At 39.7% G+C, this 20,455-nt stretch overlaps 1 protein-coding gene across 1 annotated transcript; it reads left to right on the top strand.

The window, feature by feature from the left end:
- The first annotated feature begins 1,326 nt into the window (after positions 1 to 1,326).
- Positions 1,327 to 5,772, top strand: LOC124275461. Its single transcript, XM_046711028.1, has 5 exons — positions 1,327 to 1,408; positions 1,856 to 1,982; positions 4,397 to 4,552; positions 5,221 to 5,320; positions 5,685 to 5,772. Exons 2-4 carry the CDS (start codon positions 1,872 to 1,874, stop codon positions 5,296 to 5,298), a joined length of 345 nt encoding a protein of 114 aa, XP_046566984.1. The 5' UTR covers positions 1,327 to 1,408; positions 1,856 to 1,871; the 3' UTR covers positions 5,299 to 5,320; positions 5,685 to 5,772.
- Positions 5,773 to 20,455: the final 14,683 nt, after the last annotated feature.

Genomic DNA, 20,455 nt, shown 5'->3' with positions numbered 1-20,455 from the left:
ATTTATAGTATAGTTACATTTAATATACCTTTTGCGTCAACTACTAAGTGCTGTACATACCAATAAAAAGTGAAATTCAATTTCTAATCAAATCCATAACATGAACAGTGTGTACAGAATCTACATTTTAATACCAATACCAGTTCTACGTCCTAATTCTACTTCTAAATTGTGATTACCACGTGTTAAACGACTTTCAGCTTGGCGATAAACTTGCTCCTGTATATTGATGAGATAGAATTCCAAATTTATTAGTAACTTGAAGATAACTTTGAACTTGGTCTTGAATTTTCAGCAATATTAGTACGCCACTGTTGCATGTCGATATCTTTGACTTTTGTTAGAAGGTTGATCCTTTTCTGTGTGCATATGAGTTGAAGCTTCTGCTCATATTGGCGAAATCTAAACATGGGAATTTCACCCATACCTTTAACCCAAACTTCAGGTAATTAGATCTTATATCGTTCAATTATTGTCAAATGGCCACTTTTCGTGCACTGATTAACCAACCTGATCGAGAAATAGTTCAGTAGCTCCAGCCTTGGTTTAACCATTGAACAATTTTATGATCGGCATATTGAGGAAAGATCCAAATTTGTCGTATCAAATTAAATATTCCCATATTTGTTCAGGTGAACACTTTTCTTCCCTGTGAATGTATTTGTGAATATTTATAATTTGACAGATTTCTTTTCAGATTGTGTGAATAGTTTTGTCGCATTTATTGTTGAAACAAAACCATGATGGCTATGGACATATTTCAGTTTCTCAAACAAACTCATGAAGCAATCGAGCATTTTCTGGTACCGTTTATCGATCATTTTCAAAATTTGGCAGATACCGTGCGGGGGAAAAGAAAATGTTTCTTTTAAAATAGACGACTGGAGAAATTCAAACATGTCAGTAGTAATTCGAATTTCTTTCAAAACATTTCTTTAGGCTTCGTTCCACTTGTACGTACATATATGTCATACATTCACATACCGTTACTTACATCTTACCAGTTCGTGTAACGACAAACCTGGCCCTCAGCTATCAGTATTCAGTTTGGCAACATCAATTGCTGATTAAACATTCATGACATACTTTGCATCAATTGTTGCATTAAGGACAATCCTGATAGACCTTTTCAAATGTACCAATATATGCAGTGTTAGCAATGATACTACTTTCTTCCGATTACGTGTCTGTACAAATTACCTTTGCAGACATGTTCCGCAAGTTAATTGCTCTTTTTCGCCCACCGGAGTGTCAAAGCATTTTGATCCTACGTAACGATTGGCACGTGTAATTGGGGATGTGCAATAGAGAATTATCGTTGTCATTCGACAAGGGTATAAAAGACCCCGTGTTGTCCATTCTGCATCACAAGATCTCACAACGTCTTCGCAGTCAGCAACATCTCCATGTGAGTACAAATATATATAGTTTTTTTGTAGATCTGTTTCTCGTCATGCTTTGGTTTATTTGAAACTAAATATGCCTAGTATACAACTATTGTTGTCAAATAATGCTGGGTAAATTTCAGTTACTGCTCAGTTGAGTGTATCACCATTTCAGTTGAACCACCGGGTGTGATCTTGATGTAGTAGCAAAGCCATGGTAATGCAGGTCTAGGACGTTAAGCAGTTTCTGAACATGATGCAAATCTACAATTGCAAGTGAAAGGGAACTTATTTGTTGGCTTCCATTTCTAAATCCTTGAGCAGTGCATGTATGCTATTCAATTGTCGGTTTTTCTTTAGAAAAATAGTGTGTACTTTGTAAATTTCTACAATAAGAAAACGATAACATGTCAATAGTAAAATATGTGTTTGTTTTATGATTTGCCATTCATTCAGCAATTTCCTTTCAGCCCCGACAGAATCAAAATGCTGAGAATCACCTGTGTTGTTTTCGTCCTGGCCGTTGTTGCCATGGTATCCTGCAACAGAGAGGCTCTCACCAAGGCTGTCATTCAGGCAAGCGGGAACCCGAATCTTGTAAGTCTTTGATTGTTGTTTGTTTACCATAATGAATACGAAATTTAAATCCCACCTCAAACAGAACACTCTTACCTTCAACATATTGAACTCCGAGACATATTGCTCTTATATCATGTACATTATGTATAGTCATTTTTCGTTTCCGCAACGTTTGATATGTTTGATACGTTTGATGTGAGGAAGCTTCGTTGAAAAGAAGCACCCTGGATGTTCAGGTTACGGTAAGCTTTCGAGGTAAAACATTTAAACAAAAAGTGGGCAGCCCCATAGGCACCACCTGTGCTCCCATTCATGTGGATCGGTTTCTTTTTAATCAGAATTCTCCTCAGGTTGGCCAAAACAAAGGAATTTGACCTAGAAGTTTAACTAAAGCCTACTGTATACCGATGATCTAAAAGCTTTAAGCATAATGTTGAATTTCACTGTTTTTACCCAGCTGAATTTGAAATAAAGGAGATAAATGAGACCTCATGTGTTTCATATTTAGATATTCAGTGTCACAAAATTACTCTCTGCAAGGCGTAAGTTTTAACTTTTCAATAGTCAACTTTACCTCCATGTCCCTTTGGTGTCTACATTCCACAATTCTTGAGGTAAACTCGAGAGTGCTTTCTCACCAAGTTTTCAAAGAGCTTCATACACCTCTTGCTCGGAAGTTCCATGGTTACAACATTCAAAGTGTCAGTAAAGCTTTCAAAAGGTTGCATGGTAGACATGTGGAAGACATTTCAAAGTCTAACGCACCAGTGACAAAAATGACGTCCGATGCAATTCCCTATTTAGACGTGTAAAACACGTTCCGGGTTTCTTCAGGCAAACCATTGATTAGCCTCTGCATGATTATGCTTATGGCGAGTGCCGGGGCGGTGGGGTAGCCTAGTGGTTAAAAGCGTTGGCTCGTCACGCCGAAGACCCGGGTTCGATTCCCCACATGGGTACAATGTGTTAAGCCCATTTCTGGTGTCCCCCGCCGTGATATTGCTGGAATATTGCTAAAAGCGGCGTAAAACTAAACTCAGTCAGTCAGTCAGTATGACGAGTGCCATCGGGGGGGGGGGCAGGATTCGCTCACCTTTCCGCGAACACCTGATGTCGTCACTATTTGTTTCATAACACATGCTCATGATACAGTCGGAATTGTGCAACTGACTCTACTCTACTCCTTTCCGCGAACACCTGATGTCGTCACTATTTGTTTCATAACACATGCTCATGATACAGTCGGAATTGTGCAACTGACTCTACTCACATGCAACGTAAAACACAACTTTGCAGATTCTGATACCTTTCGGTATGGACTTACCGAAACAAAATCGTCAAAAATGCAAATTCAAGTTATAAAGTTGAAAAATAACGCGATGAAAAAAACGCGCGAAATCGGAGTTCAAACGATTCGATAATTTTCCCCAGACTTTTCGGAGGAAAACTGGTTTCAACAGCTGGGCTTCGCTCATAGCACGTGCGCAGTGAAATAGGTTCGCGCAGCTTGGAAGCGGGTTGTCCGGTGAATACTCGGTGAAGGCTTTGGTGTGAGCTATGTTTCTAATGTTTTATTGATATCTCACAGGCGCGAGCTTTTTATATGTTATGACAGTAAATTAACTGTTTATATAATTTCATTTGTCTATTTCACCTCACGTTCTTCTTACCGAGTCACTTTCTCAGTTCGATACTTAAAAGCAATGTATTATTTAGCGGTGACAGAATTTCTAAATGTGATATAGATATGTCGTTGTCACAGACAAAACTCAATGTCTTGTTTTATTGACACCTGTGTGTCTGCCTGCCTGTCTGCTAATGACAATATTCAATACACAGCTGCTATACTGACCACATGCAATTTGAACTTAACACCAATCAGGCTAAACACCATAAACAAAATGCATTGATTTATGGCCCGAGTTCGGTCTCTGTCACATTATGTAATTACACAGACAGGCAGGTGTGATACTTGAACACATGACATGTTATGATGTCTGTTGTTTGCAAAATGTTATACACAAAAAATGAGCATGTGTTTACAAAACCCAACATCTCTATATATACACACACAATGAGCCATGAGAGCATCTGCAAATGAACCAGCCGTTACACTTGAGTGCACACCCACCCGCTCTGACTGGGTTCGGTATCCCGGCTGCTTCGTTTCGAGGGAAGTAAACCCATGTACACAATATTGCACTTTTGATTTGCGATTGTATGCTTATAATTTTGTTTATATGTTTTTTTCATAACCAGCAATGTATATTATATGTCATGAATAAGTGATAATTGTGTTTTAATTATGTTTGATTTTTTGGTTGCATGTGACCTTTAAGCAAATATTTCTTATGATGTGGTCGCTTTTGTTTACTATTTACCCTCCCTTGGCTGTACTGACTTTAGTTAAAAATGTATTTATTTACCCGCAGAGCGAGGGCAAAGCGACCCTTTACCGAGATGCTGAGGGTATGGCTGAGTCATGTGACACCGGAATGGTCGCTACACTCGGTGGAGTTTCCTACTCCGAAGCTGGGGATTCGGCTGATGATGCTCTCGCATTTGCATCCAAACTGGGTGCTGAACTGGTAAGTATTATTTTCAAGTGTGACGTAGATGCAATAGTTCCCTATATATAGTAAAGGCTTGCAACTAAGTAGTGTCCCTTAATAGCAAGGACTCTTCACTTTTCAATAAAGTCATTGTGTCTTCGTCCAGAGTTCGTAACTCTTTTATCCATTATCATTTAGTATCTTCAATGATTCCATTTTGACCCAGAATAATTCGGGTTTCAATGCATCAATGTTGACCCACTGGGGTACATGTATATCATTTGAGTCAATCAGTATCCCGCTATGCGCTGCAGATTGTCTTCATGGGGTTTCATCCAATGGGTACATTATTTGACCAATGCACTTCTTCTTTTCAAACACGTTTACCTTGGTACGCTGCATTGTAACTGAAATATTGTTCAAACCAGCGTCAACCCAATTCACCCAGAGCACTTCCAATGGGAACTGATGGCTTCATTATGCATGGCCAAGGTACATTCAAGAGAATATATGCGAGATGCATTTGCCAACGAATCCCTACATGGAGTGTTCATATGAATGTGAAATGAAGCTAAAAGTAAACATTAAAAAGTATTTGACTGTCTTACGCCAAGGTATCCAGACTGTGTCCCAATTGGGACGAGCGAATGCTTTCACCTCAACGTCAAATGATTTCTAAAATGAAGCTCTGTTACACTGTTCAGGCTGATGCAAGCAGTGTCGCTTGTGAAGGTTACAAATGCCCGGATGGAAATGTCATCGGTGCCTGCGCCTTCGCCTAGAAGAAATTAAGGACATTAACAGGTAGGTCACTGAATGCAACGTCCAAGAGGACTCATGTCATAACGACTCGCATAATATTGTTGCATTCATAGTTTATGACATAATCAGTTTACAATTGTCACAACCTGTAAGCGCCATTGCATAAAACTTAACAGTCTTTGGTTTCAGTTTAGATGGTCGAGTCCCTCCAAACAAGTAACAAGAAAAATATTATTTAAAAGAGAATTTTGATTATGAACGATTTCCAGGAAGTCTGAGCACATTTACAAAACTAAAAATACAAAAATGTTTATTGGCATGTAGAATGAATTATTTAAGAAATAGAAGTTGGTTAAGCTCTACAGGTGTATATATTCACTGAGTGAGTATAACTGTTCCGTTTCAGCTGACCGGAACAAGACGAACGCGCACTAATGGATATTCGGTCGTTTTGTCATGAGTTGTGTAGATTAATAAAAGATGATCATCCAATAGTAAGTATTTGTGATTTTGTGATTACGTTGGACGTTTCTCTGCAATTTGCAACACGAAAGCAGTTGATGATAGCATTGGCAACTATCCATGTCATAGTCCATGACCTCACGGTTTCCTGTACACGTGGGTCTTGGGAAGTTATCGAACCATGGCCATTTGAACACAAGAGAATAGAGACACACTTCCATTACGCTTTTTTTCAGTTGTCAGTTACATGCCAGTATGGCACCGTTTGAATACAAGGTGTGTCTAACACTGCCATATTTAGGATTACATTTTCTCAGTAAAGTACGGATTCTAACTACTTTTGTTTGGCTGAGCTCCATCCGTCATTCGAAACCACACTCCCAGAGGCCGCTGCCTAACCCACACAACCACCGCGGCTTCCATTGGGTTTGAATCCCAACAAATGTACTAAAATGTTTACTTTACTGAGAAAGTGTAATCCCACATATAACATGTGCTACATTTGACCACTTTCTAAATGGCAGTGTGTATTCAAGGGGTGTCTTCATCAAGCTCAAATGACATTTTCATTATGGGAACGATCCCATATCGATTCATAAATACCAGGATTTATATTGTGAGTATTTCGTATTTACTGCAATTTTAAACAAGTTTGTGAAATCAAACAGTTACTGTTACAAGAACGCTAAATCCAACTCGCTTATCTAAATGAAAGATATAAAAAGATATGCAAATATATATGATGTAATAGCTATCTGGAACATATCGAACAGGTGTAAAATGCTAATGAACAGGTCCAGTTTTCGTTATCATTGTCTCTATATGATTATGCTTTATTTCCGCAAAAGGACCACTATCCTATTTCACAGTCCATTATCACATGGTGCTTGACAAGATTAATGGACAGACACAAACTGGTATTGTATTTGTACACGGCATATCTGAGAAACCATTACTTTTCTTTGTGTTTTGAAAACCCTCAGAAAAATGTTTCCCTTTTTCAGAGAGCAAGGAACATATTGTTTCCAAACATCCAGTTAGTAATGTGTCAGGAAAAATATATCAGCTTGTGATGGAAAGGATAAATACATTGTCCTGGAAGAAATATGTATGTAATATCAGCTTGTGATGGAAAGGATAAATACATTGTCCTGGAAGAAATATGTATGTAATATCAGCTTGTAATGTGGCAGTGTTATTCATAGTGTAACAATGTTCCGAGTATAATACATTGCACCTGGAAGTAGTGACATCTTAATTTAGAATTTTGCTATATTTAGATAGTGTTTTGGAATAAACTACAACCCTATCGACCTTTGCAGTATATTCTGACCCATATAGTCGGATAATATATAGTCTGGAGTCTTTTTCTGAGGTATACAAGGGGAGCTAACTCTTGCAACTCATCTCATATTACATCTCAAGTTAAAAGAATACAAGCAATTGTGTGGATATCATTCTTACCCTGGGTACTCAGCTACACCCTAGGCCTATTATTGAGGTGAGGTGAGGTGAGGTGAAACAGGGTTTAACGTCGCACTTAAGACTATTTTGCTCATATGACGACGTGTATGCGTGTGTATGTGTGGCACTAGCCCAGACTTAAGCTGGTTTTATAGTGCTAGCTCACTGAGATACCATGCCGCAGTTAAGCATGAATACCCCACTCAGACACATGCTGACTCCGAGCCGACCAATCCTTGTTGTACCCATTAATGCCGAGCGCAAGGCATGGACCAACAAGTACCATACTTTAACGTCTTTTGTATGACGTGGCCGGGCGTCGAACCCGCTCTCCGGGCGGACGCTCTAACCACTACACACTGCCCGAGGGTGAGTGAGTAGACGCAGCTTTTAGCAATATTCCAGCAATATCACGGCGGGGACACCAGAAATGACCTTCACACATTGTACCCATGTCGGGAATCGAACCTGGGCCTTCGACGTGACGAGCGAACGCTTTAACCACAAGGCTACCCTACCGCTCCTGTGATATTGAATGAATATTGCAAAATTCAAAATTTAAAACCTATACTTAATAATTCATTCAGATATTATTTTAAACCTTGGTCTACTCCACTGCAATATGTTGTCGTCTTTCACTCTATAACAGATATACACATAGTTAAATGAATGTTATAGTCTCATTATTTTCTGCACAACACTTCTAGGTAATTATTTATAGCGCTCTACCATTGAGCAGCACGCTGCAGATCAAAATGGACGATCCGCCCGTAAAAGAGCTCCGTGGAAGCTCTAAGTTGTATTTCAAAGTTCTTTACATCGTGACATGTACACATGAGCATTAATTAAGCATCACCTGAATCCAAGTACATTTTTTCTTATAATTTTTTCCAAACAGGTTTACAAACATACCTTAGCTAGTATAATGCATGCACGGGTAAAGCACGTGCTTCACACAATGTCCCCGAAGCTATGGGTCTCATGTTCAAGTGCTGCGAAGGGGGCAAAGACATTGGGGCATAATATTCATAGTTGTAGTATGTGAACCGCAGTTTTCTGAACTGATTTAAAGGACGACATTACTAAAAAATAATTTTTCCTGACATGGCAAGACGTAGACTTTCACGAACACGTGGGATGACCACTCATACAGAGTGATTAATAAATATAATCTGATATAGTCGCAACCGTAGAATGGACTGTATAGAATGTGTTAGAACAGTAAATCTTCACACCCTTTGACTGTCCCAAATGCACGAACACGAATCTGTCCTTATCTCAGCTACTGACTGTCAAACATCTGAAGTGAATGAGTGAGTTTAGTTTTACGCCGCACTCCAGCTATATGGCGGCGGTCTGTAAATAATCGAGTCTAGACCAGAAAATCCAGTGATCAAAAACATGAGCATCGATCTGCGCAATTGGGAACCGATGACATGTGTCAACCAAGTCAGCGAGCCTGACCACCTGATCCCGTTAGTCGCCTCGTACGACAAGCATGGGTTACTGAAGATCAATTCTAACCTGGATCTTCACGGGTATCAAAAATCTGAAGCATAGATCCTCAAAGTGTAATAGAGACATATATGCCGACCGTATACACGTACGTAACAAAATAATGAGGTCTCTATAGTGCTTTGCAGGCATTTCACATGACAAACAAACGAAGATTACCGATAGTATATTCTTATACAAATACGTTTGTACCTGAAGGGGTGTCCTCCCATTACGCAGACAGACAATTCGCAGACACCTTAAAACAACAGCATTTATGGTTCAGTGAACAGGGGAAGGGGTCTTCTCTATCACTAAACACCATCAAACCTCTCAGTGACAAACCTGTCTTTATATTAGATAGTAATTGATGGTAAAATCAATTTTGAGAAGAGAAATCATTTATCATTTAATCACAGCAAAGTTCTTTTTACCCACAAACTTCTCAGTAGCGAACCTGTTTCAGGCTCACTCTACTCTACTCACTAGACAGTGGACTGTTCCATTATACCCGTAGGTGTTACCCTAATTAACTTTCTAGTTCAGTGTCTGTCAATTGGGTGTCTGTCAAATGGGTGTCTGTCAATTGGGAGATAACCCCTGAAGGATATTGGCCAATTAAAATACGATCAGGGTGCCGTTGTACAAAGCGATTTTAGCGCCAAGGTGACCGTAACTCCCATACCTTAAAAGTCACACGCAATAAAACATAATTAAAACACAATTATCACTTATTCATGACATATAATATACATTGCTGATTATGAAAAACCATATAAACAAAATTATAAGCGTACAATCGCAAATCAAAATTGCAATATTTCGTACTTGGGTTTACTTCCCAAGAAACGAAGCAGCCGGAATACCGAACCCAGTCAGAGCAGGTGTGTATAACATTTTGCAATCAACAGACATCATAACATGTCATGTGTACAAGTATCACACCTGCCTGTCTGTGTAATTACATAATGTGACAGAGACCGAACTCGGGTGCACGAGCCATAAATCAATGCTGCTAGGTGTTAAGTTCAAATTGCATGTGGTCAGTGATCGAAGTTGTGTATTGCATATTGTCATTAGCAGACAGGCAGGCAGACACATAGGTGTCAATGAAACAGACATTGAGTTTTGTCTGTGACAAAGACATATCTTTATCACGGTGTCCTCTCACTTAGACAGATTCTGTCAAAACAGGTCTCTCACAAAGCCAGAGTGGGATTTGGCTGACTAGGGTTAGTGTTTTGATAACACTTAGTCCAGATTAGCCATAGTTTGTTTCAACAAAATGCTCAATTAGTGAGAGTGAAATTTGTATTAGCAGCACAAACATTTAGGCCTCTGGTTTCAAAAAGACGCTAATAGGACAGCACAAGTAAACTAAACGGCAAAAGAAAGTATATGTGGAGTTTGATGAGTGGTAAACAAAACACAACAAATCAAATTGGCGAAGCGTGTGTATATCGTGAAAGAAGGGTTAATGATCATTATTAGACCACAAAATGATTGGAATACAGGCAACACATACCATGTGGGCGCTAGTTGAACAACGGTGGGGTCCAACAACTCATTTTTCAGCGATGTCTTAAGAGCCACACATGATTGTCAATCATTGTCCAAGTTTACACAACAAACAGAACATGTCTCAATACCGTGTATGACCCCCACGTGCATCAATGCATGCCATGACGCGTCGTCTCATTGATGACGTCAGGCGTCTGATGACCGGTGGTGGGATTCTCTGCCACTCTTCTCTCAGGGCACGTTCCATCTCATCTCTCGTCACTGGGGGTTGTTGACGATTCCTTAACCGTCTGCCCAGATGGTCCCACAGATGCTCTATGGGGTTCATGTCGGATGAACAGGCAGGCCAAGGGAGAACAACAACATTGTGGCGGTTGAGGAAGTCCTGTGTCAATCTTGCTGTGTGGGGTCTGGCATTGTCATGTTGAAACACTATCCCCTGTGGCTGGTTCCGCAAGAATGGAAGCACAACTGGGCGCAGAACTTGCTCTCTGTACTGAACAGCATTCAGGTTCCCTTGCACAATGACCAGGTCAGTCTTCTGTTCCCCACAGATGCCTCCCCAGACCATAACACACACCCCTCCGAACGGATGGACCTCTCGGATGCATGGTGGAGCTAAACGTTCACCTCTTCGGCGATAAACTCGTTCTGGAACAACTGGAAACGACTCTCGTCAGAAAACAGTACTCGGCGCCATTCTCGCACTTGCCAGATTCGAACTTGCCTCGCCCATTGTACCCTTCGGCGTCGATGTTGTGCTGTCAGGAACATTCCTCGGAAGGGACGGTAGGCTCTGATTCCTGCAGCACGAAGTCGTCGGAGTACTGTGCGTTGGCTGATGCGATGTCCCAGCGCTGTTGCAGCCGTCGCCGTCGCCGTGACGAACCTGTTGCGTAAGTGAATTGTTCGAATTCGGCGATCTTCCTGGGTGTTGTGACACGTGGTCTTCCCGTTCTGGGTCTGTCTACAGTCCTTCCTGTCTGTCGGTAACGTTGCAGCAGCCTGGATACCGTTAAAGGCGTGCACCCGTACCTTCGTGCAATCTGGACCTGTGTTGCCCCCATCTGGTGCATACCAATCGCCCTCTCTCGCTCCTCTCTTGTCAGTCTAGGCATATCGATTGTGTGCTTTTGTCAACTGTGTTGTCAACCGATGGTTTCACCTTATTTATACGCCAATTCGGCACGTGCATCTCCCTCTGCAGCCTTTGCACGTGTTTTACCATTTTCTGGTGCAGCGTGGCACCACCGGTCATGATGTGTTTGGGAGATGCGATTTTGCATCCTTGTGCTTGGGGACAACTTTCTGAATGCATACTTTCAACCAGCTATCAACACTTTCACAGTACATTGACTTTTTCCGACCTATACTTTCTTTTGCAGCTTAGTTTAAATTCCGTACGTGATACAGTTTAACCAATGATAAATCGTTGAAGGAATTACAAATACCGATTATCAAGAAAAATTATTTTTACCCAGTACTATTGAACTTTGGAATTCTTTGCTTGAAAAACTCAGACTTATGCAATGACCATGTGAAATCAAGAATACGATTACATCATATTGTAATACTTCATTTGGGTTTGATATCAACATTGGAAACAGGTTCTGTCAAATAATCCACTGCATACTCCGATTAGAATGAAGTGATTTAAACGAGTTAGAAATTCTGTCATAGCTAATTCTAATTCAACTTAGTATGTAACACGAGTTCTGATTGGTCAATGCTATAAATTTCCGACCGTATAATCAGCATGTACGGTCGCAATTTGAGAACCGCTTCACCAAACCTTTTGAATGTATCCCTACACACGTTGTTGACAAACAAAGATGGCGACCTGTCAATCAAGCGAGAACGCTAGCTTAGATTACGGTGATTTTGTTATCGATTACGATGAAACATTTGAAAGTGGTTTGACCGATCTAAACATTCTACTTGCTGCTGAAGAAATCGACAACATTTTGGCTACATCGGCATATGAGAAGACAGAGGATGTCAACGCCGCGTCTAACGCGGAATTTACAGCCGTCAATCATGGCGTCACCGATGTCGATAACAGTGTCCCGGCGAGGGATACCGCATCTGTGAAAACAGAGGACAAAAATCGTTTCCCTGAACAGGAGTCAGATTTGGAAAATCTTTTGACCAACGCTAACAGTACCAACACGGATAGAATGACCAAGTGGGGTGTCAACACTTTTCGTCGTATGTAATTCTATCTATGTCTGTGAATAATTCAAAGCTTAGAGGATTGACTTTTCATCAGAATAGAAAAATGATCACAACACGAAATAAAAAGAATTGATATCTTATCCTTTCAATAATAGCTGTACGTAATCGTCAAAATATCATGGATATGTCGAAGTAATAACAGGCGATTTATCTCAGAACAGCTGTGAAACCATATCAAACGTAGTATTTTAATTCAAATGATATAGGAAAGAAATATCGGTAATGGTATAGGCAGTACGCGTCGCCGATATACGCGGAGCCGATATAACGTTAAATTTGCGGCTATATAACCACCGGTATACGTCCCCAATTCGTCAAACACAGTACAGTTATCCCCTAAATAATGACAATGCTTTTAATTCTAATTCAACTTAGTATGTTACACGAGTTCTGATTGGTCAATGCTATAAATTTCCGACCGTATCAGCATATACGGTCGCAATTTGAAAACCTATTCACCAAAACTTTGAATGTATCCCTACACTACTGGGGTAAAGCTGTTTTTTCAGTTATCCCCTAAGTATCGAACTGAGACAGTGACTCGGTAAGAAGAACGTGTGGTGAAATAGACAAATGAAATTATAAAAACAATTAAATCGGTAATCTATTATCATAACATATAAAAAGCTCGCGCCCTGTGAAATATCAACAAAACATTAGAAAAACAGCTCACACCAAAGCCTTCATCGAGTACTCCCCTCCAGCGAAGGTTTTCCGTCTTGAAATGTCGAACGCCTTACTGGTTGACACATAGCTGAGTAGATCTAGATCCTAACAGGGTTCTTTTATGTAACGAGTAGATTATTTACTATATGTTTTGATTAGACTACTCCTGCTCACGACCTTATAATCCGGACATCCCGCTTCCAAGCTACGCGAACCTATTCACTGCACATGCGCTATGAGCGAAGCCCAGCGCAGCGCAGCCCAGCTGTTGAAACCACTTTTCCCCCCAAGCTGGGGTGAATTTAGTGAATCGTTTCGCGGGTTTTTTTCATCGCGTTATTTTTCAACTTTATAAGTTGAATTGCATTTTTGATGATTTGCATCTGTAAGTCCATACCGCAAGAATCTGCAAAGTTGTGTTTTACGTTGCATGTGACCTTTAACATAGACTTAGGGTAGTCTTAGCGCTAAGGCTGTTTTGTACAACGGGTCACAGATGCTTAGCTAATCGTCCCTCCAGCTCACTTCCATTCTCACATTTAATATCTGATATTTTGAGCATATGATATATGAACTTTAGGCAATTGTTTGAAACACTTTGTCAAGACAAATACAATGTGGGGTTAAATCACATAGACCTTGCATTGAATCACCAGCAGACAAAGTCACCGATTAAACCCCACCTCACACCGAGGCTTCTCACCGGCTTTGTGTGCTTACGATATGTACCCTACTCAGAGAAAGTGGGACTTTGCTGATGATGTGTAATTCCAAATATAACACACGTTAGCAATTTGTAAGTAAGGGTCAGTATACAAGCACAGAAGGCACGAAATGCTTTCAGTTGACCAGCCTTTTCACGGGTGCCCCCGATGGGGCAGGATACGCTCAGCTTTTCGCAAACACTCGGTACCCTCACTATTTGATATTGATTTATAGACACAATGTCATGCTCTATCATCGTATCTCATGGTGTCAACAACTGGATTGCCTGGTCTGTTTAAGGACCGCGTCGTACATTACAGCTGTGATACAGACAGACAAACAAACACATACTCACGATAATATAGTCAGAATAGTACAATCAACCCTTGTATTTAGCAGAGATTTCTCGGGAGATGTAAAGGGTTTTGATGTTTCTATTCATTCGATACAGCTAGAACGGTGTTCATGGACTCTCATTAGGGAGATGGGAATTGTCTCAATCGTCTATTGCTGTCAGCTTATTTCAGTCATGGCTATTTAATGTAGTTCAGGATTGACACACTCTGTCCAGCCATATGTTCATACGTGGTTCCTTAGGGTAGCTATGCTTGTCAGACTCTGTTACATTGGCCACACCTCAGTTAGTTACTTGTAAAATACTTAAAAGAACATAAAACGTCAACAGCCATCAGCCACCTCAGATCATTGGCAAAGGTTTCCAACTCACAAAATTCATTTTCACAAAGTTCAAATCCTCTCCACAACACACCTCTCAACAAACAATATATTCTCTGACGTTATAGAAATCCGCCGTCACAAACCTTGAATTAACAATGATCAATAGTATGACACCCCACCTGGCTAAACGGATCTAATCAAGAAAAGGAACTTGTTATCTTATTGTAATCCTTACTCATGTAACTCATTCAATATGTGCTATTTGATTTTTATAGTGTACATCTCGTTCATACTGTACATCTCGTTCATTATCTGTGTACGTTTTCTTATCCTTACTGTGCATTACTAATATGTTTATTGTTCAAAGTCCCACAATATTAAAACTGTATGGCGGCGGTCGGTAAACCATCGGGTTACCACAGCATGGGCATCGATCTTAGCATTTGGGATACGATGCCATGTGTTAACCAAGTCAGAGCCTGTCCCCTCGATCCCGTTTGTGGCCACTTACGAGAAGCATGACTTGCTAAAGATCAATTCTTACCCGGATCTTCACGGGAACGAAACATTACTTGATGCAATATACCATATATATGTGGTCATTTTAAACATTCATATTACTTTGTTTACTCCGTTTGATGTAACAGGCGACTAACAGGATCCGGTAATAAGGCTCGCTGATTTCGTTGATGCATGTCAGCGTATCCTAACAGTCTAGATCAAAACTCATGAAGTCAGTTACTTGATTGAAACTATATTATTTACAGCGTGCCAGCATATGGGTGGAATGATTAAACCAAACCAAAACAAACCGTTAATATTTATTTTGTGAGTTCATAATCGACTAAGCTATTTAAGCGAGATTTGTTTTTGTTATAAAGTTGACTTAAAGTTTGCATGAAGTTGCCAGACAAATCTTCTTTAGCTGATCGGACAAATCTTCTAGGTGATCGGACGTAGATAACACAGTTATGTACATTGATGCAGTGGTAAGTAATTGCAGATGAGATGGGAAAAAGAAACACGCCTAATTATCTATTAATCACGTCTAATAATTTTTGATATTCTTCTAGAGTTGATTGATCACAATTACTTGTAATCACAATTGCTAATTAGCTCATCATCCAATCCATTGATAATCTATATCATATACTAACTAGCTCGTGGCATAGGAAATTGCAATATTAAATACCTTTCTGGAATAAATGAGATCGGATACAATCCTTCGAAATGTCATCTGCATGCGCCATTAATGATGAGAGACGACAGAACAACGTATTGGGGCGACTTCATCAGAGAATGCATGTAGCAAATTTTCCTATATATGTTCACAGGGATAACACGTCGAATCACTTATTATGTCTTCATGTACAGGCAGGCCCAACAAGTACCACATTTTAACGTCTTTTGGTTTGACGCGGCCGGGGCTAGAACGGCGGACGCTCTAACCACTACAACACGGAGACGGTCTTACTGAGCATCAGCCCACACATTCATTGATGGCAGCTGGATACAGATACCTCTCGTTGATATTTATTCAACGTTTCTTTGCCGTCCGAAGCGATGAGCTTGACATATTTTCTTTGTTGCTATAAGTGACGGTTACCATGATGGCATCGATTATAATGATGGTATCAGCTAATTCGGAAGAAAAAGTCGCTTATTTATCTTGGCATTTCCGTTCCTCGTGATAGCGAAAATATCCAGCAAACTGATGTGTTCACACATATATTTGTGAACTATTTGATGACACAATTACACGAATCCAAAAAAACGATTCTAATTACATGTATTTGATAAGTGTTATAGAAGTTGGCGAGTCAAAACATTTTAGCGATTCATTACATTGATAAAACATTTTTCAAAACCTTTATTATTTGGTCAATATTGAAAAGATAACTGAACTCAAATAGAATGTGCAGTATAGCCAACCAGACTAAGTTAATCATGTAGATGGGTTTACTGAAGTTCAGTGCTAATACCACAAGTACAAATATTAATATGAACACATGGATTAAATTTACATAACATTTGAAAAATAAATTCAGCGTTTTCGGGATTGTCTAAACAAGCAATTTCTTTCCTGTTTCAATGAGTGGTGAGTGATTGGGTGATTTTGTGTTTAATGCGAATCTGTTTTGAGCAATGTGTACTTACAATTAAATGTGTGAGGTCGTTGGCCATTTAACTGTATCACACTGGAATATACGGTTAGAACTACTCCAATCACGCACTGATGCCTTCATAAAGTGGAAATGTTATCTTAAGAACCTTGTCAACAGGATGACCAAAGTTACACGTAGGTGCTTATGTTAGAATGGTAATTGTCATCTGTATAGATTAGCATTGCATATAAAAATAACCATATTTGTAATGGTTATAAACATGCTGAGGTTATCAAATCAAGTGGCATATATAAGCTTAATTCCGTCCAGATTCATCGTAGTCTTCCACAACTTTCCATACTGTTTCAACTCTTGAATGTTTCCGAAAGTATATATTGTAAGATCTCTGTACACATTTTGATAAAAGAATTGAATCTGAGAAAATGCACATGATGTACCTACATACCCGATGACGTTTCTGGGCAGCATTAAAATATACTTGTTTAGTATATTATGTAAGTTACTTGTGTCCTGTATTTAAAGTGTGCAGGATATGTATACTAGATCACATGTATACTTTAAACCCTCCGGTAGTTGCTGTTTGCATTCGTTGAGGGAACACGGTTCCAGAGTATTTTCTCCAAGAGAGTTGTTTTCCTCTGGTTTTACGTGGCGGGCAGCAGCAAGATATTGTGATCAGGTGTGTGTAACGAATGTATGTTGCAGTTGCAGGAATAAATCTCGGCCGTGCAGCGCACAGCGATGCTTGACCTGTATACTTAAGAAAGAAAGTAATTAGTTCATGTTTTGCCATGGATAGACGTGAAACCAAATGTTCACGTTGGACATAGTGTGTCAAGTGCCATGTGGTTTCAAATGAAATAACACGGCTTTCCCAAATACTAGTACTTTTTATGTCTACAGGAAAATGCGTAAGATTATATATTACGTCCCATCAGGTCAGAAGTATGCTGTGTACAAAACGAATGTAACCATGTAACAAGTTTTGTAGCAAAATGTTCACCATGTAAAAACATCATCGGTCTGACTTATCTGCATAAACTGATTCCTTTGAGCGTAAATGTAAAAGAAGAAATGAAATATATATGAATGGTCAAAAAGTCTTAAGTCAGTAGCACAAAAAGTAAACAACCTGATTGAACATGATTTGCCTTATCGGCTCTGTCATTCCTAACCGATACCAGTAAGGTTAAAGTCATCACTTATAAACAGAATTTATATCCAAAATCTGAAACGTGGAAAATATTCTTGTTGATGATCATTTCATTGACTATTATATTACAACGTGTCACATAGGCTCACATCCTTGTTGGACAATAGCTCCCGAGGCTTAGCCTTCGACGATTTTAGTTGAAATTAGTACAATACTGAAAAATGGAGCATTTGAATATTCAAATTCAAATCAATCAAATCAATTCAAACATTTATGCAAAAAAGTTCTTTCAGGTAGTTTATACCACCCGTATACAACTAAATGTTTTTTCCTGCAGATATGGCCAGGATAAAAGTACATGGTACAAGAACACAATTAAATATGATTTCAACAAAATATACTTCTTTTATATCGGGCGAAATAGCACTTTTTATCATTCACTCAAAAGTGAAAGCATGTTGCAGTGAGAAAAAAAAAACGACTGACGAACAAATCAGTGTTAACTAATACTTATGCTCGTCACTGGCGAGGTAAAAGAACAGACGTTGAATAAAAAATATGGGGGACGATGGAACATGAAATATAACATGTGACCTGGAAAGCGAATCCTGTTCATGAAGGCGACTTGTAATTAGGTTGTGGTTACAGATGATTACAGCCATTTACCGGTTGCCATATGCAGGTCGCTGGGAGATGTGTTGATTGATAAGTCTGCTATAGATGTTTCGTGTCTGTTCTATAAAACGCACATAACTTCACAAAGTGAGCATTCTTGCTAATTGTTTCGTGAAAACTACCCATACTCTTTGGGGCGCTGGGGTAAGCGTTCGTTCGTCACGCCGAAGACCTGAGTTTGGTTCCTCACATGGGTAAATTGTGTGAACCCTGTTTCTGTCGTCCCCCGCCGTGATATTGCTTGAATATTGCTAAACTGGACATAAAACTAAACTCACTCACTCATTCCATACTTTAGTGCACTGTCTGTGGCAACTTTGGATATTTCATGTTGTCATCGATTAACTGCCATTTAACAAACCTAATGCATACTAATACTAATGTAGGAATTCACATACTTGAATAACCAGCTTAGTTTAGTATTACAATGTGTATTGTATTCGTTGCACGAAACACCATAACCCTGGACAACACCGTAACAATGAACTTTAATGTTGCGACGAGGTGTTCAGGCAAGTGGCGAACAAGGTCCTACTGCCATGCACTGGCTCTGTATCAAGATCGAGGGCACTATTATAATGAAGACAGGTCACTGTGCAAAGATCAAAGGCACAGTGATGATGAACGGTCAAAGCATCTGACACCATATAGCCTAGGTTAACTGTTGCACAGTCGTGTTCTTGGTGCAGTGTTATTTCTTGTGCCCTTGGGGCAGTGCACTAAAACAAATACTAACGTATGCGGCCTGTCTTTTATAATGTTTTTCAACGTATCACATTCAAAAACATATGGCATTCGTTTATTAAGAACTATGTTTATAACTTTTCAAATAACTTTTGTTTTATGTAATTTTATGTTATGCTCAGTTACTTTTTTCCGTTAGTATATAAGAACGTGTAAACGTACAGTTCTAGTGACCTAGGACACAGATAGTGTGACGACTTCATATCAGACAATTTGCATGGACACAGGCTAAGTCACAGGGAAAAGTAGATTTAAAGGTTAAACATTCAAAGTGAATAGTTGACTAGTTTTTGCATATGTTTACGAAGGGTTCAACCGGTATGGCTGGGGACATTCAGATGTTTGCAAACGCAAAGTGTCACCAGTGATTCAGGAACGTCTGATCACGATTCTGTCGCAATCTTACAGTCAGCTCTGTTTTCAGCTTTAATGAATGACTGTGCCAACAATGAGACTATGATCCCCTTTTCGCCAATACCTGGTATCACTATTTGAGGTTGATTCACAAACACATGTTTTTGATATAGGAAAATAATTAAGATTGATATGATATACTTTTGATTTGTGGAACATCGTTAGATGAGTCTTTTGCAGATGGATTAGAAGGCTTTTCGTGTTCGTTTTATCATTCAGTGTGTGTGTGTGTGTGTGTGTGTGTGTGTGTGTGTGTGTGTGTGTGTGTGTGTGTGTGTGTGTGTGTGTGTGTGTGTGTGTGTGTGTGTGTGTGTGTGTGTGTGTGTGATATTAAAGGTGGTGGGGGTTGGGGGTCATCCATTTTGTTGTTGGGAGGTAGGGGGGCTATCAATTTTGTAGACATGGACTAGAAAGGGGTTGGGGGTGGGGGTCATTGTTTGATCGGTTCCCAATTGCGCAGATCGGTACTCATGCTGTTGGTCCCTGGATCGTCTGCTCCACACTTGATTATTTACAGACCGCCGCCATATAGCTGGAATATTGCTGAGTGCGGCGTCAAACTAAACTCACTCACTCATGCAGGGGACATACCCCTTTAATTACGCCAAACCCTGTTAAGTGGTATTCAGGATGCCGCAGTACTGAACGCTACGAAATGTCTGTAACCGTGATGCCAATATTGCCGTGATGGAAGATCCTTGATAGCATTGTAGAATACTCCCAATACGCTATTCACACACTAACGTTGTGCTATGAAATGTTTATCTGGTACGAGGATGCCAATATTAGCTTCTACTTTCTGTTCTTGCAATATTTAGCCATTAGCTGATGGGAACATAT

This window comes from Haliotis rubra, unplaced genomic scaffold (assembly GCF_003918875.1).
Source record: "Haliotis rubra isolate DU_JTF1 unplaced genomic scaffold, ASM391887v1 Scf2, whole genome shotgun sequence".
In the NCBI taxonomy this organism is placed as follows: domain Eukaryota; kingdom Metazoa; phylum Mollusca; class Gastropoda; order Lepetellida; family Haliotidae; genus Haliotis; species Haliotis rubra.
This window is presented reverse-complemented; position numbering and strand designations above follow the sequence as displayed.

Bases quoted from the DNA above. Each gene is read 5' to 3' on its own strand.
- LOC124275461 (XM_046711028.1), top strand. From the start codon at position 1,872: ATGCTGAGAATCACCTGTGTTGTTTTCGTCCTGGCCGTTGTTGCCATG. The intron at 1,983-4,396 runs GTAAGTCTTTGA...ATTTACCCGCAG, and splicing joins CAAGCGGGAACCCGAATCTT to AGCGAGGGCAAAGCGACCCT. The intron at 4,553-5,220 runs GTAAGTATTATT...TACACTGTTCAG, and splicing joins CCAAACTGGGTGCTGAACTG to GCTGATGCAAGCAGTGTCGC.